This window comes from Glarea lozoyensis (genome assembly GCF_000409485.1).
Source record: "Glarea lozoyensis ATCC 20868 chromosome Unknown GLAREA19, whole genome shotgun sequence".
NCBI lineage: Eukaryota > Fungi > Ascomycota > Leotiomycetes > Helotiales > Helotiaceae > Glarea > Glarea lozoyensis.
Genome location: NW_007360993.1, coordinates 286,729 through 310,425, shown reverse-complemented (window position 1 = coordinate 310,425; position 23,697 = coordinate 286,729). Strand labels below are relative to the sequence as shown.

Genomic DNA, 23,697 nt, shown 5'->3' with positions numbered 1-23,697 from the left:
TGAATTTAGTGTTTCAAGTCGCGTCCTGTCTCTCCCCTCTCGTTGGTGTTGTTGTAATCTGTATCCTTCGCAGCCAAAGACTTCCACTAGGATGCCTTTAATAGACTCCGTTTCGAATAGACCGCGATCAAGCAGATCGCAGAGCCCAAAGCGACACGAAGATCAGTTGAAAGGAGACCGCGTTGCAGATAGAAAGACTTTGAGATCTGCGAGGTACGACGCGCTATCATCCTGAGCGCTGAATCCGCTAAATCAAGCAGGATTTCGACACAAGCCGATGTCATACTTCCCATGCGGGAGCCTTATATGCAACAGATTGTCAACGGTGAGAAGAACTACGAGTTTCGAAAGTATCGCTTAAAGGCATCTGTCAAGCGCATATGGTTCTACTCGACTGCACCCCAGTCCAGCATCGAATATGTTTGTGAGATTCTGCCAGCGAAAACACGTAATGCCGGTGATTTAGCACTCGAAGAGGATGGCTTAGGAAACAAAGAGTTCAACGAACGGCACAAAGATTGGGAAGGCTACGACTTTGCATATGAAGTTACCTCAGTCTAAAAGATCCAGAAGCCGGTCACTTTGAAAGATCTAAGGAACGACCACAGCATGAGATCTGCGCCCCGAGGTTTAGTATATACGCCACCGTCTCTTGTAGATCTCGTGGACTGGCAGAATCAGAGCAAAGTCAGATGATGGAGGGCGAAATGAGTAGTTTTACGCAGTTCGCATATTCATAGGACATCCATCTCACTTGTCTGAAGTGTTCTGGACTCGTGTGCTGTGTCGAACGGTTGACTTTAAGAGCGAACCGAAAGCAAAGCGACCAAGAAGGCTTTCTTTTTTGGAACCTATATTATTATAACACCTTGATACCTCCACGGTAAGATACTATCTCGACAACTAATGCTACAGTCAGAATCTATAACTAAATCCACTCGGGTCGAAGCCACCAACAACTCCAAACGCTGTGCTATCCACGATCAGATACTTGCACCTGTTGGCACCCTTAGGCTAGCCACGACACTTTGAATCGTGAATGATGCCGAGGTGTAACTTGTGGCCTTCAAAAAGAAGGTGGATGTATTGAAGGCTGTAGCCTCGAAAAAGTCGATACGGCTCATCGACCCACCTCTCAATCTCTTTCCACAACATAGTCAAATCTTTACCCTCTCGCCGAAGAACATTGTAGCTGAGAAGATATCCTTGACCTGCTTTGCGAAGGTAATCATATGCTGTCTTTTGTAAGTACAATGACTTTGACACCTTGGACCCAGACCAGTCGCTGATCAATGGTGTATAGACGATAATAGCTGGTTTTGAGAGGAAGCGCCATAGGAGCTGCTCTTGCCAAAATCCGGTATAGTCGCTTCCGCAGATCTCTATCCAGCCATAATCAACCTGCTCATAAAACATCCCCAGAACGAGATTAAAAAGCTGACAGTTGAATTGAAATTGTTGCGGATCTTTTTTGGTCGTGTACACGAAGCGGCCATGATAGGGGCAACTGAATGAAACGCTTGTACAGTCCTCTGAATAGACATTGTTGACTCCATACTTGTCAACCAAACCACAAGTGGGACAAGGTGCGCGTAAAGCAAGTTTTCCAGTAGAAGGCATAAGGTGTTTCCCCAACACCTCACGATTCTTTATAACGGTTTGAAGCACAGCCGTGATTCCAGACTGCTGAAGAAACTCTTTCTCAAATCGCAGCTCATACTTCACTGCGTATTGTTTTGAGAGCAGATTTAGAATATCTATGTAGTCAGGGAGGTGTTGTTGGAAGCGTCCAGTATCTCGCAGACCTCTCTGGTATTTGATACCCTCGATCACAGATTCTTCCCCTTTTGCCCGGTCCCACAGATCACATCTCACGATAATATCCATGCCGAGATCCTGCAGACGACGAGCGACAGTAAACGCCAGACCAAGGCTACAGAGTGTACCAATGTGTGGGGAAGAGTTTGGCTGGATTATGATGTTGACTTCGGTTTTCCTGGATCCTGGAGGCAGTAGGGACTTCAGGTATGAGGCGTAATCGGTTGAAAAGACATAAGAACCACCACCCAAAGCATGGTGCGACGCGAGCTCATATGGAATCGGACCTCCATCACGTGGTTTGGATTCTTTCGTAGCGTCCATTATGAAGAATAGATGGTCGTGGGTCAATTGGGTAGATCGATGGACGCCTCAATGGTCGGAAATTGGAAAAAATGAGAAGAACAGCGAGTCGAGTAAGTCTTATCTCTTGCTTTGAAAACAGAATGAGGAACAGAAAAAATAGCACGACAGCTTGGTTTAAATAGAAACTACACTCTCTATCATTGCTGGATTCATCAACACATTCAGTAACGAAACTTTCAAGCATTACCGCCGCTCAGGCTGCTTTGCAACTCAGCTTCTTGCAAACTAGTTCTACCCGCCAGGCACTCCTTGAATATGGCCGCTATAGCCAACCCGGTGAGACTTATATCTCACATGATAAGAATATATGGCCCTCAGAGGGAAATCCAACCATCCGATGATAATTGGTATCTGCAAGAGGAGGCTCTTACGACTCGGTGACTACCTAGGTAGAGTTTTCTAAACACAAAGGAGTTTCAAGTCGGTCACGCGTGCTTCACAGCTAGATGTTTAAATTACACCAACACTAACGCAGGCTTTCTAATATGGTGAATGCGATCTTCTAGCATTTAAGCGCTTTTACAACAATTCGAGAAGAGCAATTTCCCAACACAATGAATGAGACTTTCCAACTGGATGAAAATGAATCACAATTCTATGCAGCTGTTACCAATCGCTAGGTCTTACATATATGTGTACGACATTTCATGTAAGAGTACACTCTTAACTTTTACTTCGTCTATTAGAAGCCTACCACTCTCTTTAGGAAGACTTTCTTTTTTCAACATACTCTCAAGTTTCAATCACTGCACAGAAAATTATTTATCGGTTGCGAGCCATGACTCGATACGACAACACAAATGCTATTGAACTTACGGAAGTTGATATGATTGTGGTTGGCGGTAATTATCCAAAGCTTTTGGCTCTTCAACTCTAGGAGTATAGTTAAGAACTAGAGCACTGCTAACATCAATACAGGTGGCACATCAGGATGTATAATTGCTGGCCGAATCGCAAAAGCACAACCAGACATCTCCATATTTGTGATTGAAGGTGGGCTAGACAATCGGCATGACCCTACTATTAGCAAGCCTATATTGTGTTCCACACATATAAAGGGGGAAAGCAATTTCATGTCGATTTATCAGGCGCAGCGATTGCCAGATACTGTTAATCGAGATTGCTTCATTAAAACCGCAGCTGTACTTGGTGGTGGCTCTTCGGTTAACTTTTGCATGTAAGTTAAAAAGTCTAAAAACACGTTATGCTCTGTTATACTGATTATACACAGTTACACTCGGCCATCGGCTGCCGACTTTGATAGTTTCAATGCAGATGGATGGGCGTTTAAAGACATTTTGCCATTCATGCGAAAGGTATGCTGTTGCGTGAAATGTTCGATTGCCTACATTGACTGTCTTTCTAGTTCGAAACCTTCCACGGCTATGGCAACTCACGCGTCCATGGATATGATGGGCCGGTTCATATCTCGGATGGTGGTTTTTGTGTCCCACGAGTTGAAAGTATGATATTTGAAAGTGCGGCTAGATCCGGTTACGACTATATCGAGGATGCCCAAGACCCTACAGAACTACCATCTATAGGAGTGGCTAAATGGAGGCGGTATGCTTCAACCGATGGAGTCCGCCAGGATACAGCGCATACCTATCTCCATCCTCTACTCGATGATAACCAACATCCGAACCTCCACCTGGCTTTGAACACGAAGGTCTCTAGGGTGATATTCGACAAATACAACTGTGTAATCGGAGTGGAATGTTACAGCGATAGAGAGATTTTAAAAGTCATTGCCACAAAACGTGTGATACTTGCTGCAGGCACCTTCGGCACTCCCCAGATCCTAGAACGCTCGGGGATTGGTAGTTCTCGACTCCTGAAGAGCCTGGCAATACCACTTGTCTCTGAGTTAAGTCAAGTAGGAGAAAATTATCAGGTATTGCCATCCAGGTTCCATGCTGGGTCTTGAAAATGTTGCTGCTTTGGCTAATATTTACACTTAGGACCATCCATTGATATCTGCTGCATACAAAACGTCCTTAAAACCAGGAGAGACCCTTGATGGCGTTCTTGGGTCCGGAAAAACACTCGCTCATGCCATTCAGACCGGGGATCCCATTTTAGGATGGAACGGCGTCGATATCTGCTTCAAGTTACGTCCTACTGAGATGGAAATTGCTAATTTCAGCCTCGCTATGCAAGCTGCTTGGGAAAAAGATTTTCAACATGTTCCAGATAGGCCCGTGATATATCTTGCGGTTGTGTCTGGGTAAGTCCCAATCTTTATATTGTGAAAATTCAAGTTTATTGACAAACGCCATGCTGACTGTCGTCGTTGAATAGCTTTATAGGTGACCGGAAAGCGGTTCCTGCGGGTCAGTATGTATGCATAACCTCGTGGCTGGCACATCCGTACTCGCGAGGCAAAATCCACATTGCGTCGTCTCACGCCAATGATCCACCAATATTCCATAGTGGTTTCCTCTCAGATCCCGATAATCTCGATCTGGAAATGTTAGTATGGGCGTACAGAAAGGGTCATGAGATAATGCGCTCCTTCTCATTCTACGATGGGGAGGCAGATGTCGATGGTGCTGCTGGTCTCGGTCATCCCGATGGAATATTTTTGGAGAACGGAAAGCTACGAGCTGATAATGGACCGATCCAAGACTTTGTACGACGAACCGTAACGAGTGCACTTCACCCCTTAGGAACATGCAGAATTGGAAGTGGTGATCTTGGTGTGGTCAACGAGCGCTTGGCCGTACATGCCGTGGGCGGCTTGCGCTGTGCAGATCTCAGTATTTGTCCTAATAATCTTGGTACTAATACTGCCAGTGTTGCAATGACTGTTGGTGAGAAAGCTGCTGCAATGATTTTGGAGGATTTAATTGTTCCATGTTAAGTAACTATAGTCAACTACTGTAGGATTCCTTCCAGTCCGTTAATAATGGGCTACGGGAGCAGGGTTGTAATAAAATAATGAGATTACAGAACTCCTATGCCCACTCTCGCGAGGTAGAACAGGCTGCTGCTGGATCCTCGTGGCTTCCGAGGAAGTGGACGCGAGTATGAGTTGAAAGACGACTCCTCATCCTCAAAACATCTAACTCTCTGAACTGTTGTAGTGCTCCTTTTACGACACCCCTCAAGACCAAGGTCTCGGACTTCTGAGAATCTCAGACATAGTTAGAAGAGGAAGTTACCAGCATATCTGATTTAATCCAGCTTAGATATGATTTATAAAGTTTGACGGGCTTAGCGAGCTTGACGATCTCTTTCTCAAAGTATTCGATATGGGATATTTGACTGCACCAAAATACGGGTTCATATCCTTGGTTTCGTCAGAACACTTGAGTCAAGAGTGGCTGAACATTCTTTCCTGATAAGAAGGGCACGCAACCGTGTCTCAAGTTTGGCGTCCGTCTTGCAAAACGCTTGTACCATGAGTACCAGAGCCGCACTGATTATGAAAAGCCCTCTTATCAACATCTGTGGCCAATTGAATTTTTGCACCATAAAAGGGTGGCGTAGGTCATCAATGATGGTCAGATCATTGGCTGGGACGATGAGCTGCTCAGTGTGGGTGTGTTACACAACTTGTCCAATCTCCAATCTACCTCTTGCGGCAGCCTACACGGTGTGCCTGCGCAAAGCCTTGTTGGAAACCGGTTTGATATTTAGAGATTTCAAGCCACGCCTGTCGGTATATGAGCTTCTTTTCAGTCGAATATCGTGAGATTTGATTACTACAAGGGATATAGCTGCTGATAATGGACCAAGACGAAGATACAACCAAGCATAATGCTAATGCAGCACTATCGAGATTCTTCAAGACGAACCGCGCAGAGTACGACACCGGGACTGTTCTAGTTGTATATTGGGAAGAATGTGAGGAAGAGTTCAAAGAAGAAGGTCAGCAAGTTGGCGCATTTTTTTCCAACAAATTTAACTACAATGTTGAGTACTTCGAGATTCCTCGTGAAGATCCCGAGCTCGCGTTGGATAGCCGGCTTAATGAGCTATTGCTCAAGAACAAAAAGAATGACTGTCTTTTGATTATTCATTATGGTGGCCATGGAGACGACGACGATGCGCAGAAGAGACAACTGGCCTGGGCACTGTAGGTCAACAGCGTCGTCAATCCGGAATATGTCCACTGACGCCTTCTCTTCCAGTAATATCGAGGGCGACTCGCCGGCATTATCTTGGTCGGCTTTGCAACCAAAACTCCGCTTGCACCATTCCGAAGTTTTGGTGTTATTGGATTGTTGTTTCGCATCACAAGCCGCACGAGGGTCTAAAAGTCCAATCCCGGAAAATGTAGAGTTGTTGGTCGCTTGTGGTCTTAACACCAAGACTGTACTTCCCGGAAAGACTTCTTTTACGACTCACTTGCTTCGGGAGATTGGAGCAAGCCTAGAAGCCGAAGGTTCTGTCAAAATATCAACGTTGCACAAGAATCTTGCATCGAAAGAGGCTGGACTTGGTCAATCGGCTATCTACTACCCATTAGGTAACTCCAAAGGTAGCATAGTGCTACAGCCGCTGGAGAAACCAATCTGTCCAACACCACCATCACCGCCGGAGAGTGGGTCAGTAATTCTGCGACTATCGCTTGGTAGGCAAAATCAAGATGCTATAAAGAAGGTCTTGGACGAAATCGTCGATTGGCTGAAGCGGAATCCTCCTCCAATTATTTCGAATGTCAAAATCATTGAGCTCCTGCGGGACTCCGCGGCTGCGGTACAAAGTTACATTAATGATGATTCGCAAAGAGGCAAGCCGGTGGTACCGTTCAATGACTTGGACACTCCTGCTTGCAATGATATTCTATCGGCGTTATCAACATTCAAGAATAAAGCTGGGAGAGTGGCTTCATCATTGGCGGATAGTAGTGTCATCTTTGGCGCATTAGACACTTATTTGGATGAAGATGCTTCTGCTGTTTGGGCTGAGGAGTTAACGACTAGCTTCGTGCCGGTTCAAAGGGCCGTTGAACGCAGCGTACTAACCTCTGCAAAACTTTGTAGAGCGACAGCAGAAGACCACCTGCGCCAAGCGACAAGCGATCCACAATTTCTAGCTTTAGGACTGGGAGAGATACTCAACCTCAAAGTTCTCGCATATTTCCCCCAAGGAAAGGATGCAAGAAAGATAACTATTCAGCTGGATGTTCCCGTTGGCTTGTTTCCTTGTCGTGAGATTAGGACTCTTCCGGACATTCCTGAACTTGGAAGTGTGATGATTGAGGCTAAGAGATTCGAGGAGAATGTCGATCTCAGAGTGGTGAAGAAACGTTTGGAAAGATTATCTGTTTTGTTGCAGAGTGACAAATCTGCGGAATTTCAAACTCTCCCATGCAGCGGATTCTTTTTCGAGCCTCCGCATGCCTACGGGCTCATATTCGGAGTTCCATCGAATGGTCTAAAGCTTGCAGTAACTCTTCGTGAACTTCTGTCAAGAGAATGTCAGAAGCCGAAACCAAGTCTTGACCAGCGTTTTCAAATTGCCTACAAAATTGGAAGAGCACTCTCGAAATGGCATTTAGTTGGCTGGGTGCATCAAGGCATCGCAAGCTACAACATCGTGTTCTTCTACAACAATGATGGCAGCGTGGATTACACAAACCCATACCTCTGCGGCTTTGAGTACGCCCGTCATGAGGGTGCGCCATCTACTGCTCGAATTGTTGAGCAATTAGAGCTGAACGTGTATCGTCATCCGGAACGGCAAGGAGTACCCAATGCTTCCCATCACAAAGAACATGACATTTATTCATACGGTGTGTTGCTTTTGGAAATTGGATTATGGGATCTTGCTGAAGAACTTTTCCGCTCCCAAAGAAAAGAGCTTGCACCGCACTACATGGCAAAAAGACTCCGCAAGACTGTGGAGAAGGAACTTGGGTTCCACGCTGGCACATCTTATCAAAAAGCTACGACTTTATGTCTAGACACTAGCTTGGGAGTCGATGTTGCAGACAACAAGATAGACTTGCTTCTCGCAAGATCCTTCGAACAAGATGTGCTAGTGGAGATCAAGAAAGGCGTGTCGTTAGGTTTTATAGGACATCGGTTCGCGGTAGACAAGATAGGCGGCAGTGACCTTTGATTCTTTACACATCCTAATTTGAACTTGAAGAACATTATGTAGTCAAGATAGAACACAAGATATATGATGTTGTGTCAATTTGGTTGGCTATTGCGTTTCGGCTGCAATTTGTTTGTCTACCAACAGGTCCCAATGACTTGAACGCCATGTTCTTGCACAGCTACATGCTGTTCAACTATCATAACACAAAGCAGGACTCTAAATCATCCTTCTATTTTCAAGCTCTCACGAGTCGATCTTCTTCCACTGCAGTCCCATTGTACGCCACGCTTCTATCGGACTCGTAGCAGAGTATGTATTGTTGACCGTCTAGAACCTCATCGATTAGGAACGGGCCAACTAACATCGACCTCCCCCCTGGATCGTAGTTGACTCTATCTCCGACACTGTATTTGCTCCTCTTGGAGAAATTAGCCATGAAGCTGTGAAACCAGGCTGGCTGGTGGGTGATAACTTACTTGACCCTTCTTCTTGTTAACCTTTGCGCGCCATTGATTGGTGGAGTTATCCACTTTCTTGTTTCTAGGCTTCGTTTAGCGGTCAGTGTTTGGAGGACAGCGGTGTCTCACTCTTTATCTGGCATTTTCGATACGGGGCGGCAGGCTTCAAGGAGTGCCTGGCGGCACGTTTGCCACGGGGAATTCGGATGCTTTAATGTGCGCTCGCAACACATTACGATACGATGAGGCGACCAATGAGAGATTGCTAAAGAAACACCTAGGGGCTGTATGCACTGCGCTCTCAAAGTGGTTGCATTCATGCAGAATATACCACCACCAGGAGATAAGCGAGATCCAATTGCAATAGCCTTTCAAGTAAGCGGCAAGAACTCTTTGAGTTTGCCGTATATTCCTTCAGGATTCAGACCTTGACAGGATTAAAATTCTTGTGGATAATAATCTGCCTTCCATCACCTCACTCTTCTGTTAGCATGTCCACCTCTTCTTACGCCTCTGTTGTTTTTTAAATTTGTTGTTTAGAAACCTACCTTTGTCCCAAAAAGAGCAACTTGTAGCTTTTCTCCAACGGCAACTTTCAACCCAAATGGGAAAGGGATAGAATTGTCCCTATCTCGCTGATTGGAGCAAATGAAGGTCTGTTTTATGCAAGGAAATAAACGGTTCTTGGAGTCATAACATTAGAAATATGTCTCATGCTCCCGTACATTTTACTCCCACAAGTGCAGTTTCGGGAAACGTACTTCGAAATAGTAAGCCGTTCATGGACAATGTTATTTCGGTTTGTTAGACTAAGCGACACCGCAGAATTACCTTCCGGAGTCTCTTTGGACATACCGAGGTTGCAGAGACTCAGCCAAAAATTCTTCAAATGGACTAAAAGCCTCACAAGAACTGATGAGCAGGAAGAGATCGTCAAACCCAAGAAAAGTAAAAAACAATCATTATTAGCCCAGATTAATTAACTGAAAACATATCAGTTGAAGAGTACAGAGCAGGGTATCCAAGATTCTCATCTCTCATCTCTGCTCACCACCCCTACCACATATGTCGACGCTTCACACAAGTCCGAGCCCGGTTGCTCCTCCTGAAGCAAGACAACATCTCCCAGCTAGAGGAGCAATTAGAGCAAATCGACGAATCTGAAACCCACAAAATTTTCCTAGGAAACGCACGACGGGACGCCAATGTTCAGAGAAAGCAGGTGTTGGCAGATTTAGATTTTGGTTTGAAAGAATATGGTAAGTATTTCTATGTTTGAGGTAACATTGGCATTGCTGAAGCTTTCGCGTAGACGAATTAGTTGAGCGGAATCATAGGATACTGAGTTATCCGGATGCGAAAAGAAGAGATGTGAGGAGTATACTGAATTGGCTCATGAATAATTCAATTGCGAGAGATGAGACCGCTTTTCTTTCGAAGCCAGATCTGCTGTGTGTCGGAACGGTGCATGACGACGCGTTTCTTCAAGTCGAAATTCTGGTTGAGAATGTCATCATATTCTTCTATCGACTCTTTAAGAAAGTAAATTGTCTTTTCCCAACCACCGCCCCCTAGTTGTTTGTTTCGAAGTTACTAATGTTAGATTCAGCGTCCTCAAATCGATCTTTCCAATGATCCTGACGTCTACATCTTCTCAAGTCCGCTTTTGAAGCGCATCACTCGTGCAATGATCGCTTGGGTTGTAGTAATAATCTTGTTATTACCGGTTGTCGTGATTAACGCGGTCGAGAAGCCTGCCGTTCGTATAAGTATTATCACTACTTCTTCTGCCGCGGTCATCATGCTGTTAGCAATGATGACGAACATCAAAACATCAGAGATGTTTCTTAGTGGTGCTACGTGAGTCCTATCTCATTCTGTTACCACGCAATAACTTCCGAACCCTATGGACCGACTTGTTACTGATCAATGTGTCACAGGTATGCAACTGTTTTAGTTGTCTTTCTTTCTGGGAATGTCAATGGGAAAATGTAAGATAGAACACTTGTCACACGCCCAATCAACAATTACCACGAAACAAAGCCAGACATAAATCGAAGCAATCCTAATCTGCCAGATATGTCTATTTAGGCACCCTTTATTCGGGAGGGTCCACCTCTTCCAAGATCCCGTCAACCCACCTCACATTCACCATCAAATTATCCTTGGAAGATGATTTTATCCAACCCTCTCCGTCTAGTTCCTGCAAAGCCTCCTTCAGCTCCGCCCATTTCTCCAATACCTCAATCTGGGGCCTGAAAACGTCTTCCTTATAGTACGATATGGCGCGCTCCAGGGCGCTCTGGTTGTAATTAGGCTTGTATCTAGCCAGTTCATACAGGACATTCCAATGCTCGCGATGAGGTTGGTTAGATGGACTAAATCCATTATTGTAGATGTCGTTCATGTCATAGTCTGCTGGTTGGTCGATATTCTCACAGTCGTATTGCGGATCTAATTCCCAAGCTCTTTTTGCGCCGTGATCTTGCAGGGTTTTGATTACTGTTGGAAATGCCCAGTAGGCTTCTTCTGTATCAAAGGTTAGTGCTCGCGGCTCGCCCTAATGTTTGAAATTCCAAGATACTTACTAGCTCTCTCAGGACCCCCTTGTTTATCATCGAACAGGTGGTGGTCTTTGTCCAATGGTTCCGACTCTGCCGGTTTTCGATAGTCGGATAGTTTCAACATGTGCGCTATGCGGGATGCTTCTCCATAGTCAAGAGCCATATCCAATGCTGTTTGTTTTTCGTTACGACTGCGAATGGCGTTCAGTCTGGTTTTTAAGCCCAGTTTCAACAACATATTTAATGTTTTGGGTCGAGCGAAGATACATGAGTTCCAGAGAGCGGTCGAACTCGAATCCTCTAAGGTTTTCCAAGAATGCTCGAGAGGTTGACCGATTCGCAGAAGCATAGCTCTGATACTTGCAGCCGAGCCTTCGTCCATCACACTTGCATTTTTTGTTAGTATTCCTAAGAAATTCTCTCCACTTTCATTGACAACATGAATATCTGCTCCGTGATCCAACAACAAAGACGCTCTACGCATGACATCGAACACTCCCATAAGACTGATCAGTAGAGGGGAATTGCCATGACAGTCTTTACGATTGATATTGGGCGGTGGATTTTGTGAACAGAGAGTCGAGACGCTTGATTCAAATTGTTCAATCGAGGTGTCAAGCGCGGCGACAACGTGAAGAGCGGTCTGACTCAAGTATGTTGCGTAATCAAGATCCTCAGTTACTTCAGCGAATCTCTTCATAACTTCAGTGTATGCTACCGGATAATCAAGTCTCTCTGGAGTTATTCCACACCACGAGATGAGAGCATTGTCTTCCCCTGTATGGTTTATGGCACTCACATCTGCTCCTGTTTGTAATAACGCAGTTATTGCTCCACTATCATAAACTCCCGCAGATGCAGCGGTCGTTAAGGCAGTGTGAGGGGGTCGGCATCGTGCAATAGTGTCTAGTTTGACACCTGCATGAAGGAGGAGGTCAACCATTTTTGACATATGATATTTGTGCTCTTCCCAACTTCCATGTCGAATCCAGTAATGCCATTGTTTCGGAATTGAGCCGTGAATCTCAGGTAGCCTATAAGATATTTGATGTAACAGCGTGCGGTTCTTTATATCCACGACATGCGGATTCGCTCCTTGGGCAAGTAGGAAGGAAGCTACCTCGACATCACCAAAATGTACTGCCAATGAAAGTGGTGTCGAGTGCGGATGCTGATTGGAGCACAGGGCATTTATGTCCGCTCCGTTTTCTAACAAAACTCTCATAGCAACGAAGTTTCGACTGGCCGCGGCCCAATGTAGAGGTGTTCCATATGGAAGCTCGAAAGGACTACGGCTAGTTAATATTGCATCAGTGTTAAGGAAGGAGTGAACCAACTAATGAAGGACTGTAAAATGGTTTTTGCCAGAGCTGTTACTATCTGGTGCCATCTGCTTATTTATGTACTTACTATTCTCTCCCGCGAGATAACGGCAAGCCTCAGCAATATCTGCATCCTTGAACATAAACAACCAATGCAGCGCTATCATCCCTTCTTTGGTTGTTGCAAAATCTGCCAGATCAACCTCTAGATCTCTAAAAAGTCGTAGGGAAGTCATCTGGCCTGCTTGGCAAGCTTTATAGAGAACAGTCTCGCCATTATCATTTCTTGCGTTGAGTAGGGTTCCTCGCGAAGTCTTCAGGATTTGACTCAGCTCTGGTACCTTTCCAAACCCCGCTAACACATGCATGATCGTGTTGCCTTCAAGATCAACTTTGATAACTAAGTCTTTTGCAGGTGTGAATTTTCTCAGCGTGGAGAAATCATAGGCAGCGCCGAATTTATTCTCTAGCGAGAGAAAATCTTTCCCACAGTGTCCTCCATTTCGCCGGAACAGTTCTCTAGCCACCTCTGCTTCTTCCTTGGAAAGATAAGTTGAAGGTAGGCACGATCCAGTCTCCAATGCTCTTTGTTCCCAGCCTCTGAGCACTGCTAGGGAAGGGAGGGATCTATCGTGAGCTTTCAAAAATTGCCCATAAATAGCCTGAGCAGGTACATATTGCCTAGACGCGGCTATCTCCATAAGACCATGAGTATGTTGTAAGTATCCTGGCTCTGGCTGAGCACTTAATCTTAACGCCGGGCCGAACAAAATCTCAGGTTCCAGATTGGGAGTCATGCGATTCATATTTGCGTGTGAAAAGGATGTGCTCGCCATGATGTCTTTTACTACATTTATGTTCAGTCGGGCCCAGAATGAGGCATCTTGGTTGAGCTCTGGTACTGCTTGGCCGGGCTTAAATTGCTCGCCAGGAGTCGTCTTTTGTGCTTTGATCCTAGTCTGAAATCAGTGAGGGTAGAGTCGGAAGCCAATTTTACTCACCAATCTATGTGCGAAGATAGCTCCTGTGTCTTCAAAAGCAAAGGTGACAATTTAGGTCGTTTTGAGGGTGCGCTATCTAAAAGTTGCGGAACTGTGTCATACAGTCTACTTTTCAGACTCGATGGAAGCTCTTCTTGACGTATCAGAGTCTCAGCTGCTTCTATTCGTGCAGTTGGTTCTCCGAAACTTGACAATGGGATTTTGCCCCCACAACAAAATATGGATAATAGCACAAGCCCAAAGCTATAGGCATCAAATTTGAACATGAGCGGTGGCTCAAACTTTATCCCTGTCAATTTCTCGAACATATCTCTTTTTTGTAGTTCAGGGGCATTCCACTGATTCGTTCCAGCATAGCTATATACGTCAATGTTTTTGACCGAGCCCAGCAAATCAGTACAAAGACCAAAATCGCTTAATTTAGCAACAAATCTGACTTTCGGGTCGTTGATCTTAAAAACAAGAACGTTTTCAGGCTTCATATCTCCGTGAACTATGTGATGCTTATGCAAGACCTCAAGTCCAGATGCAACATCTAGAGCTAGGTGATGTTTGATATGCCAGGCTGAGTCTCGCTGAAGAAATTCATCCAACGAGCACTCTGCTAGCTCAACGAAAAGTGCAGGAACCGGGGTTTGGGAGTCTATATAATCTCGACCCCAAGCAATCAATCGAGCAACGTTGCGATGATTGCGTATCTCAGAATGACAGAGAGCAACGATCTCAAGTTCTAGGTTTCTGAGATGCAATTGGTAATTGTCGCCTTCGGTCATATCGACACCATTTTCACGGAAGACTTTCATGTTCACTCGCTTGACGGCGAGTCCTTCGAGATCAGCATATCCTCGCCCAGTCAATCCTCCAGCTCTTGGATGGCTTTTGAAAACAGTGAATTGGGCACCTTTTCCGATTTGCATACCGCGTTCAGTAAGATTCAAGACCTTCAGATCTCTGGGTCCCGGAATACCGGATCTTGCAAGGCTGACCAACAGCGCGGGTATTGAGCATGTGTTTCGAGCTCTGCTTCTAGAAAGCGCTCCTGGAATTTCGAAAGCACTTTGAGATGTATCTACTGGGGTTGCTTGATATTCTTCAGAGCCGGTATCTGAACTCTCGTCGGACCCGCTGCCACGAAGATAGCTTCGTCGTCTTGAATATGCTTGACTTGACATGATAGAACTGGGCTATTCTATAATAGAAGTAGATTCGATTTGGCTCTATTATCAAGACGAAGCTGACATGACTCTCGGTGTGCTGGAAAGGAAACTCCTCGCGTTGTTATCCGCATTCTATTGAAGGAAAAGCTGATGCTGCAATCAAGTGTTCGTAGGCATCCAGCCCGACTTATGCAAGGCTGTTCCACGGCATTGGAAACTTGCTTGCAAGCTCCCCAACTGGCCGGCCTGATAATGGCTCTCAAATCGTACTTACATATGAGTCGTAGTAATCAAACCTGTTTTGTTTTCGTGCATAGCTAATAAATCAAAGGTACAGTTTGAGACTCTAGTCACTCCCACATTCTTAACAAAATATTATACAACATCTGTTCTAATATGTTAATCTTGGCGAAAATAGTACGGAACTCGACACCTACTGTTGAAGAGAGGCAGTGTTTATAACCAATAGCGGTTGCAACTAGTAATGTGTAAAGAGAGTGTCTTGGATAGATGAAAAGTATATTTCCATGTATGACACATTATCGACTCTGTTGTTATATTAGACGTTCGCAACAAAGGCGTCGCCGCTAGTCAACATTTGTTTGGTCATATTCTAGATATCCATATCCATCGCTCAGACGAACAGAGGCCAAAGATGCAGAAACCATATTTCCTCGATGGTCAAAGTGATGTTTCTGGTGTTGAAGGAAATTTCGATGACGAATTCAGCCGTGAGGCACAGCTGAACACACAGGGAATGACTCCAACAAATACAGCTGTTTAGGAGTGGCCAACGACGTCGGAAGAGGAGGATTTAGATGTTGGAAACAACTAAGGAAAGAAGTATTCCATAAATGCGCAGGAAAATACAGTTACAATTATTCTTGACATGGCAGGCCCCAAAATTACCTGCGCACCATATCTCTTCGCTAAGCTCGCGTCGCTCGTTAAACGCGTGAGACTACCGGTAGCTTACCCGTGGACCTAACCAAACTATTAGACTCGTAAGACTAGGATGGTCGTATTAGGTTCTAGGTAGACTCTCTTAACATATAGGTTTGTCATCCTTCGCTAACGAATACACCGAAGGTGCTACGTACAATTACCTTGGAAGGTTGGTCAGCTTCTTGACCAGTTTCAACACCTAATCATGTAACTCCGCGGACTCGTAGGGCTCTTAAATGAATGTAGGTACTTAGTTTAGTTGTAAGTTTCCTGTATAATCAATTTCTTTACTCTGTTAATTCTATCTGTTAAAGAACATTCATTTCCTCCAGAAATCCTGAGATTGCATTATTCCAACAATCACAGACCACTAAACTTTAGCGACCTTCAGAATGCCTTCAAGCCCGACAGTTCAAGAACTTTTGAAGAGAAATGCGTACGTTTTGTCAAACCTTAATACCAGCATATTAGACTAATTCCAAACACAGTCAAAGTGCAAAGAATCATGAACCAATCCCAACCTTAACCGAAATAAGCCAGCTGCCAGCAGAGCAACAACTACCAATGCCAAAATGGTTCATTGGTACAACTCACAGGTTCATCCTGAAGTTCTTAGTGCTGATATATCTAGTATCCTGCTGTGACAATCGAATCGATCCCTTCGAGATCCTAGGCTTAGAAAAATGGGGTATTAATCTCTTTAAAGATAATTGATCGTTCAAGCTGACACGCTTTCTAGACGCAGTTGTTGTTCGGAGTTGCGCTGGTCGTATAGCGCCCCAAATGCAGAACCTTTTGTTCCTCGATAACGTTCTACACTTCACTGATGTGATGATTATGCACCATACTGGTAGGTCCATGCATCGAAATGGTTCTCTACCTAAGACAAATTCCCCCCTGCTGATGATATTATCTATAGATTGCTCGGCTGAGCTTTTCAAGAATGATGACCTCCGTGATATTTTGAAAGAGCGCGCACCCGAGGAGAGTGCAACTATTGAAGAGCTGAGACTTCCTGGATTCGATGAGTAAGTTACAACTTCGGGCTGAGATTTGTGCTAGATACTGACGGGGTGTGTGCTTGCTCAAACAGTCTTGATCAGAGCGTTAGAGATGATGTATCCATGGTAAAATCGTCGCCGCTTGTGAGAAAAGAACTTGCAGAACGAACTCAAGGGTTTGTGTATGACATAAAAACAGGTAAGGTACAACAGATTGTCTAAGGGGATTGGAATAATGGAATCAATCAAATCAACGATCGGCATTATCATGGGAGAAATAACACAAACAGAAACAGAGAGGTCTCACCCAGTTTACAACTAATGATTTTGAGCTGCCATCTTGAAACCGTGTACTCCACGCGCTGAAAATGCTCCAGCACTGAATTTTGGATTTATATGACAGTCTCTCGCTCGCACGTCTAATTCGCTGGTAACCTTTCTACGACCGCTGCCATTTCCGCATCTGTGTAAATCCTGAACCCCTTCTCCTTGGTTACGCTCGCGAGCTGGACGTTCTTTGAGTCAAGTTTTTCCTCCATAACCTGCTTCAATGTCTTTAGAACCAGAGTCTCCGCTTCTTCGATGGTCAAAGACTGAAGTTTCCCCATTAGTAGTGGTCCCGAAGGGAAATGTGGCAATCCTCCTTACCTTGTGAAATTCATTCTGCAACTCGGCTTGCGCGCCCTCTGAACCGGATCCAATAGCCTTAGCATCATATCTGTAGAAAGTTCCACTTGGCTCTGCGTGATACAGCTGTGGTCCATCCTCATCATAACCCGCAATCAACAGCGCAACACCAAACGGTCGACTCATAATACTCTCCTCACCCTCAGCACCCTCTCCGAACCGTAGCGCTAGGTCACAAATTGCCTGTGTACAACTCTCGACTCTTAGAGGTTCATTGAAATGGAAAGCGTGGTTCTGGGATTCGACTCGTGCGTGTTCAACCATCGATCGTGCATCGGCTTGGAGTCCGGACATGGCGCATCCGATGTGGCGGTCTATTTCGACAATCTTCTCTACAGAAGATGTTTCGAGAAGGGTTGATGTTACTCGCTTTTCTACACCGAGAACTACACCACCACCTGTTGCAACTCCAATTGCGGTTGAGCCTAGCTTGATTGCTTCTAGGGAGTATTCGACTTGGAAAAGACGTCCTTCTGGGGAGAAGGTGCTACATGATTATTAGTAAATAAGAAATCAGATTTGAACCCGAAGCCACGGTCCCAGTAGACGTACTTGATACCCCGATCTGGAAATATGTTAGACTGTCTTCAATATGAATGTATTCGGAGATCAACTATTACTTACCATATTCTGACCGAGCAATAAACATCTTGGAGTGTTGGTATTATGCGGAATTTGGAGATGTTTCGTGGGCAGACTCTAGAGACTAAGAAAATCCTGGTAGACGAGCAGCTTCAGAGGATTGTGGATTGAAGAAGATGCGTAGCCTGTGAGAATTAGACGCAGTTTGAATCCGAGTTGTCGATTGACCAGGCAAGCAGAGCGACGCGGAAGCTTGAGCTCGACAGGCGCTAACCCTACTGGGGCTAGATCAGGAACATATAAGCGGCACTGGTGGGCGAGGCTGACGGGCGATCGAATGAGCTTTGACGTGCCGCTTTTCGCTGAAGGCCGACTTGGGTCGCGACAACCCAAGAAGTCGCGTCTCCAAGGTTGACACTATTTACTTGTCTACGAATAAACAGAGACTTTGTCGACCCAAGTCACCTCGAAATTTCAGCAGCCCAAATGGAATAGGTCATGTCGTCTTCGAATCACGCACGAGTATCTTCACGAGCGGATCGAAGAACAACCACTGAAAATGGAGCGCAACCCCGCGCTCCAGTAGACCACCAGGGTCGAAGTAGCAGAACTGAACGACCAGACCCTCGACGAACACAGTCGCCGCCGAGCCAAAATGCAGCTTCCCACAAAAGGGGACCTTCGGGGTCTCAGCGGACGAGTAGGGCGGTCGAGGAAAGAAGAACAGAGAGGACGCATGTCACAACTCGAGAAACAGTGACAAGAACGAGAAGCCCAGAAAGGAAATCCGCACCAGTGCCTCAGACGGAAAGACATAGACCGCCAGAATTATCTAGGACCAATTCGAATGATCCTCGACCACGTTCTTCACGAGCAGAAACACCTCAATGTAGGCATCGCGAAATATTTCGTCAACTGGACGAACTGACACTAGAACAGTACCATGGCTCCCAGAAGTATCTTTAGTCCCCCATACAACAGCACCACTGGCGTCGCGCATATCAATACCGCCTCTCGTATCCCAAGCGCCGTCTTCCCTGCAGCCGATACCACTGTCAGAATTAACCTTGGAAGTACAAGAAGCTGCTATACTCGAGGATCTGTTGATGGTATTGATGGGATATGAAGGGCAATATATACGCTTCGCGAAGAACTACAACCCTTCGTCAGAAAAAGACCGCCTGGGTGGGCCAGCGTTCAAGATCTTACCAGGACTGGATCCTAGTCTGCATGATTTGACAACCACGATGTTGAAAATGGCAACCCATTATGGAGCTATTGAGGCATTTGTGGAAGTTCAGAGCCGCGAAGAGTTCGGAGCTGTTGTTCACGCATTATGTGCGGCGATACGAAAATTGATGCATGACTATCTGATTTTAATAGCGCAACTGGAAACTCAATTCCTAACGAATCCATCTTTTACTCTTCATGTATTAAATCTACATACACTACCGACAAGCCACATGATGTTCCAGGTGTACTCTTTGGCTCATGAAATTCTGAAGCGAAATTCGCTGCTGGAAGAAGATATTGAGGAGTCAGATGATGATCTTGACAACGTCGAAAATCTGTTAGCGAGGCTGAAGGAACCGGGAGCAAAAAGAATTTTTAAAGGAGGCAATGTTCTTGGTTTGATCTCAAAAAGATTAGAGGCCATGTCTGGAGATCCTGCGGCACGATCACTTCTTACCGCTCTACTTCGAGACGCGAGCCGACCTTATATGATGATGTTGAACGAATGGCTACACCATGGAAGTATCAAAGACCCTCATTCTGAGTTCTTGATACGGGAGCAGAAGAGCATCAATCGCGCGGGTTTAGACCAAGATTATACTGATGATTACTGGGAAAGGCGGTATACTATCCGAGACAAAGACGTTCCTCCGCACTTGGAGGCTTTGAAAGATAAGGTTATGCTGGCTGGAAAGTATCTGAACGTGGTCAGAGAATGTGGAGGTGTCGATGTTAGTAAAGCCGTGACAGACGTCCCACGATCGTTCGGCGACAATAGATTCCTGGACAACGTCAACAATGCATACGCGCACGCCAATCAGTCTCTATTAGAATTGCTCCTTACCACACATGCATTACCAGCTCGTTTAAGGTCTCTCAAACATTACTTCTTCCTGGACAGGTCTGATTTCTTCACCTACTTTCTCGAACTTGGTGCTTCAGAGCTTCAAAAGCCAGTTAAAAAAGTCAACACGGGAAAGCTGCAATCGCTGCTTGACTTGGTAATACGACAACCTGGCAGTATTGCAGCCCAGGATCCTTTCAAAGAAGACATCAAGGTTGAAATGAATAACATCAGTCTCACAAACTCGTTAACACGAGTTGTCAACATTTCCGGTATTGAGCAAGGCGAATCCCTCCAAACGCCTGCCCCACAATCGTCAACTTCAGATGTGGATGATTCCGCCTTGGGATTTACCTCTCTTGGATTGGATTACATAGTTCCATTCCCTGTGTCACTCGTGATCAGTCGGAAAACGGTTTGGAGGTACCAAGCATTGTTCCGCTATCTTCTCTCTCTTCGCTATCTTGAGCAACAATTAGTCTCATGCTGGCAGTCACACAACAGATCCACAGGCTGGACACACAAAAGTACCGACAGAAGGATTGAAATTTGGAAGCGAAGGACCTTTACCTTGCGTGCTCGAATGCTTGTATTTGTCCAACAGCTCCTGTACTTCTGTACTGCAGAAGTCATTGAGCCCAATTGGCAAGCATTGATGGCCAAATTGAATGGCAAGGATGATACCAAGGGCGGCACTTCCTCAATTAGGACTGTTGATGAGCTCATGCAAGACCATGTCGACTTTCTAGATACCTGTCTGAAAGAATGCATGCTTACGAATAAGAGGCTCCTCCGGGTAAGCTAACATCAACCTATGCGCAATAGTTGCTAATTCTCCTCACAGATACACTCGAAACTGATGCAAACTTGTACTATGTTCGCGACGTATTCCACGTGGCTCTCCAGAGAGCTGGAGAGGATCGATGAACAGTTGTCCGGCAATGAAAAGCCCCGAAATATGAACAAGGATCAATGGGAAAGGTTCAAGGTGGAACGTGACGAACGAAACGAGCGAAATCGCAGACATGGCGATGTACAGTCGGCCAATGCGTCGTTTGAGAGAATGGATGAGAATATAAAGAAGTATGAGGAGAATTTTAGCCATCATCTACGGATTTTACTGGACTCTCTGAACCATTATGCAGCCACAGAAACGGTTGTGTTACTCGGATTATGTGCCAGGCTGAGCACAGCAAATCAGGGAACGCAATACAGTGGGCTACGGACTGATGAGGACGCCGGAGTCAGGGCGTGAGCATGACAGCATGCGATGGTGACGACCGTTATGATGTTCTTGAGCGCTTGTGTTGATGATATCCATTGGAGTCTTGGAACGAGAAACCCGGGCACTGGGCAGGGCGAATTGGTGATCAAAAGCGGATTGATGCGCTGTACGTTGATCTAGCTAGATAGGCTTCGTGAATAGAATGTGATACTTATCTATATTAGCGATGAATGTGAGCGAACGTCGGCCGTTATGTTTGGTCTGTAGTACGTATACTTGTAGACAAATCAATCTCACCTCACGTGCAGACGACGTACTATATTCAAGTCTGAACAAGGATTTATATTTGTGTGGAGGGGTCGCAGTGGACGTTCCTTTGCTACCCCTCCTTGCTCACGGTCCCTTTGAGCTCCAGGGAAATGATTCGTGAGAGTTGACCGGGGCGGCCGCGGGGTGATACTGCCAGCGCAAGTTGAGTAAATATATTTGGTAATGTTCAAACAAAGAAAAGTGTCTACGTAGTACAAAAGGGAATATTAAAGAGATTAAATAGCACATTAGCTCTGCCCAGAGTATCCACCTCAATGTCTTGACCTCATCAACTTTAGAAGGGCGAGAAAACCTGGGTACTGTACCGCAGCGGCGCCGGGACGCACCACAATTTTTAGGTACGGGCCAACCCACTCGGAGGCTTTCCCTTCCTGCTCGCTGCAACTCTGACCTTTTTCCTTTCCACCCACACATCTTCTATAAACATCCCACCGAACAACATACCGTCCGGATCTCCTTTCTATATGCAGCGTGAAGCGGCGGATCGTTGGGCTCGCAAAAGATATTTCGGATAGCTGCGTTGTGGGAAGCTGTCGTGGGCAAATTTATACTGTAAATTGGGATTGAGGTACGTGAGGGTTTTTTTTCTGGGGGGTGTGAAGGATGCATGAGGTGCGAGGTATGGGGATGAGCGGTGAAATGGTGAGATTGATATTTGGGGATGGAGTCTGACGGCATTTGGGGATTCTGGGGCAGAGCTATTAATCATGCTTTCAATCAGATTTCGATCTTAAAAGTCTTGCTAATTTTTACCACTAGGACGTTTCATTTTTGATCAACCTTCTAGATCGTCATCATGCACGTCTCAGAGATGCTGGCGGAAGCCAAACAAACCGGCCAGCCAAAGTACTCTTTCGAATTCTTTCCTCCCAAAACCGCTCAGGGTGTTCAGAATCTCTACGATCGAATGGACCGCATGCATGGCTTGGGACCTAGCTTTATCGACATCACATGGGGGGCAGGAGGTAGACAGGCTCAATTGACCTGTGAGATGGTTTCGGTGGCTCAGTCACAATATGGATTGGAAACTTGCATGCATCTGACTTGCACCGATATGGGTAAGGAGAAAGTAGACGACGCGCTCAAGAGTGCTTATAAAGCTGGCTGTACCAATATCCTGGCCCTACGCGGCGATCCACCAAGAGAGAAGGAGAAATGGACTGCCACTGAGGGGGGATTTCACTATGCCAAGGATCTGGTCAAATATATCAAACAGTCCTATGCCAATCATTTCGATATTGGTGTCGCTGGATATCCGGAAGGTTGCGATGATCAGGATGACCCCGAGGCATTGTTGGACCACTTGAAGGAGAAGGTCGACGCGGGTGCTACTTTCATAGTTACGCAGATGTTTTATGATGTCGACAATTTCTTAAACTGGGTGGCAAAAGTTAGAGCGAGGGGCGTCACCATCCCGATTATTCCTGGAATCATGCCAATTAATACGTATGCCAGCTTCGTGCGCAGGTGTAATCACATGAATGCCTCTATTCCACCAGAATGGAGTGAGAAATTGGAAGCTGTAAAGAATGATGATTCTGCGGTTAGGAGCATTGGTACTGGATTGGTGGCGGAAATGTGTCGCAAAATTCTGGACTCGGGAGAAATCCACCACCTACATTTCTACACCATGAATCTTGCGCAAGCTACTCGTATGCTTCTGGATGAGCTAAACTTGACTCCAAGTACCGAACGTCCACTCAAGCATGCTTTACCATGGAGACAGTCATTGGGTCTAGGCCGAAGGGAGGAAGATGTTCGACCAATTTTCTGGAAGAACCGAAACAAGTCTTATGTTGCTCGTACACAGGATTGGGATGAGTTTCCTAACGGAAGATGGGGCGATTCGAGATCTCCAGCTTTCGGCGAGCTTGATGCTTATGGAATCGGACTACGAGGCACCAACGAGCAGAATCGCAAGCTTTGGGGCGAGCCTAAGTCGATCAGTGATATCGCCAATATCTTTGTCAACTATCTAGAACAAAGTGTTGACAGTCTTCCATGGAGCGAAGCACCGATCACCAGCGAAGCAGATGTCATTAAGCAAGATTTGATTGCTCTTAATAGGCGTGGACTGTTCACCATCAATTCTCAGCCTGCTGTGGATGGT

At 45.6% G+C, this 23,697-nt stretch overlaps 11 protein-coding genes across 11 annotated transcripts in view; 7 read left to right on the top strand and 4 right to left on the bottom strand.

Moving 5' to 3' along the window:
• Nucleotides 1–91: 91 nt before the first annotated feature.
• On the top strand, nucleotides 92–561 carry GLAREA_12624 (PUA; the record flags this gene model as incomplete). The annotated part of the gene is made up of 2 exons (XM_008083405.1): nucleotides 92–213; nucleotides 261–561. 2 exons carry the CDS (start codon nucleotides 92–94, stop codon nucleotides 559–561), a joined length of 423 nt encoding a protein of 140 aa, XP_008081596.1.
• A 453-nt stretch (nucleotides 562–1,014) lies between these two features.
• On the bottom strand, nucleotides 1,015–2,142 carry GLAREA_12623 (uncharacterized protein; the record flags this gene model as incomplete). Its single annotated transcript, XM_008083404.1, has 1 exon — nucleotides 1,015–2,142. One exon carries the CDS (start codon nucleotides 2,140–2,142, stop codon nucleotides 1,015–1,017), a length of 1,128 nt encoding a protein of 375 aa, XP_008081595.1.
• An 820-nt stretch (nucleotides 2,143–2,962) lies between these two features.
• Nucleotides 2,963–5,047, top strand: GLAREA_12622 (FAD/NAD(P)-binding protein; the record flags this gene model as incomplete). The annotated part of the gene is made up of 6 exons (XM_008083403.1): nucleotides 2,963–3,026; nucleotides 3,103–3,361; nucleotides 3,416–3,500; nucleotides 3,551–4,078; nucleotides 4,146–4,411; nucleotides 4,486–5,047. 6 exons carry the CDS (start codon nucleotides 2,963–2,965, stop codon nucleotides 5,045–5,047), a joined length of 1,764 nt encoding a protein of 587 aa, XP_008081594.1.
• An 868-nt stretch (nucleotides 5,048–5,915) lies between these two features.
• GLAREA_12621 (Protein kinase-like (PK-like)) lies at nucleotides 5,916–8,256 on the top strand (the record flags this gene model as incomplete). The annotated part of the gene is made up of 2 exons (XM_008083402.1): nucleotides 5,916–6,265; nucleotides 6,321–8,256. The coding sequence occupies 2 exons, from the start codon at nucleotides 5,916–5,918 to the stop codon at nucleotides 8,254–8,256; spliced, it is 2,286 nt and encodes a 761-aa protein (XP_008081593.1).
• A 217-nt stretch (nucleotides 8,257–8,473) lies between these two features.
• GLAREA_12620 (uncharacterized protein) lies at nucleotides 8,474–8,839 on the bottom strand (the record flags this gene model as incomplete). Its single annotated transcript, XM_008083401.1, has 3 exons — nucleotides 8,474–8,656; nucleotides 8,715–8,778; nucleotides 8,826–8,839. 3 exons carry the CDS (start codon nucleotides 8,837–8,839, stop codon nucleotides 8,474–8,476), a joined length of 261 nt encoding a protein of 86 aa, XP_008081592.1.
• Nucleotides 8,840–9,402: 563 nt separating this feature from the next.
• On the top strand, nucleotides 9,403–10,691 carry GLAREA_12619 (uncharacterized protein; the record flags this gene model as incomplete). The annotated part of the gene is made up of 6 exons (XM_008083400.1): nucleotides 9,403–9,466; nucleotides 9,522–9,644; nucleotides 9,695–9,955; nucleotides 10,009–10,238; nucleotides 10,306–10,556; nucleotides 10,637–10,691. The coding sequence occupies 6 exons, from the start codon at nucleotides 9,403–9,405 to the stop codon at nucleotides 10,689–10,691; spliced, it is 984 nt and encodes a 327-aa protein (XP_008081591.1).
• Nucleotides 10,692–10,794: 103 nt separating this feature from the next.
• Nucleotides 10,795–14,755, bottom strand: GLAREA_12618 (Protein kinase-like (PK-like); the record flags this gene model as incomplete). The annotated part of the gene is made up of 4 exons (XM_008083399.1): nucleotides 10,795–11,225; nucleotides 11,285–12,549; nucleotides 12,598–13,536; nucleotides 13,584–14,755. 4 exons carry the CDS (start codon nucleotides 14,753–14,755, stop codon nucleotides 10,795–10,797), a joined length of 3,807 nt encoding a protein of 1,268 aa, XP_008081590.1.
• Nucleotides 14,756–16,077: 1,322 nt separating this feature from the next.
• Nucleotides 16,078–16,717, top strand: GLAREA_12617 (beta-carbonic anhydrase, cab; the record flags this gene model as incomplete). The annotated part of the gene is made up of 5 exons (XM_008083398.1): nucleotides 16,078–16,121; nucleotides 16,174–16,268; nucleotides 16,317–16,373; nucleotides 16,425–16,535; nucleotides 16,605–16,717. The coding sequence occupies 5 exons, from the start codon at nucleotides 16,078–16,080 to the stop codon at nucleotides 16,715–16,717; spliced, it is 420 nt and encodes a 139-aa protein (XP_008081589.1).
• A 388-nt stretch (nucleotides 16,718–17,105) lies between these two features.
• Nucleotides 17,106–18,022, bottom strand: GLAREA_12616 (N-terminal nucleophile aminohydrolases (Ntn hydrolases); the record flags this gene model as incomplete). The annotated part of the gene is made up of 4 exons (XM_008083397.1): nucleotides 17,106–17,279; nucleotides 17,335–17,860; nucleotides 17,926–17,938; nucleotides 17,998–18,022. The coding sequence occupies 4 exons, from the start codon at nucleotides 18,020–18,022 to the stop codon at nucleotides 17,106–17,108; spliced, it is 738 nt and encodes a 245-aa protein (XP_008081588.1).
• Nucleotides 18,023–18,453: 431 nt separating this feature from the next.
• Nucleotides 18,454–21,287, top strand: GLAREA_12615 (uncharacterized protein; the record flags this gene model as incomplete). Its single annotated transcript, XM_008083396.1, has 3 exons — nucleotides 18,454–18,844; nucleotides 18,895–20,828; nucleotides 20,877–21,287. 3 exons carry the CDS (start codon nucleotides 18,454–18,456, stop codon nucleotides 21,285–21,287), a joined length of 2,736 nt encoding a protein of 911 aa, XP_008081587.1.
• Nucleotides 21,288–22,383: 1,096 nt separating this feature from the next.
• Nucleotides 22,384–23,697, top strand: part of GLAREA_12614 (FAD-linked oxidoreductase) — a gene marked incomplete at both ends in the record, with an annotated part of 3,494 nt that continues 2,180 nt past the window's right edge. The window contains one exon of the mRNA XM_008083395.1: nucleotides 22,384–23,663. Coding sequence (XP_008081586.1) covers nucleotides 22,384–23,663 — 1,280 coding nt within the window. The remainder of the gene's footprint in view (nucleotides 23,664–23,697) is intronic.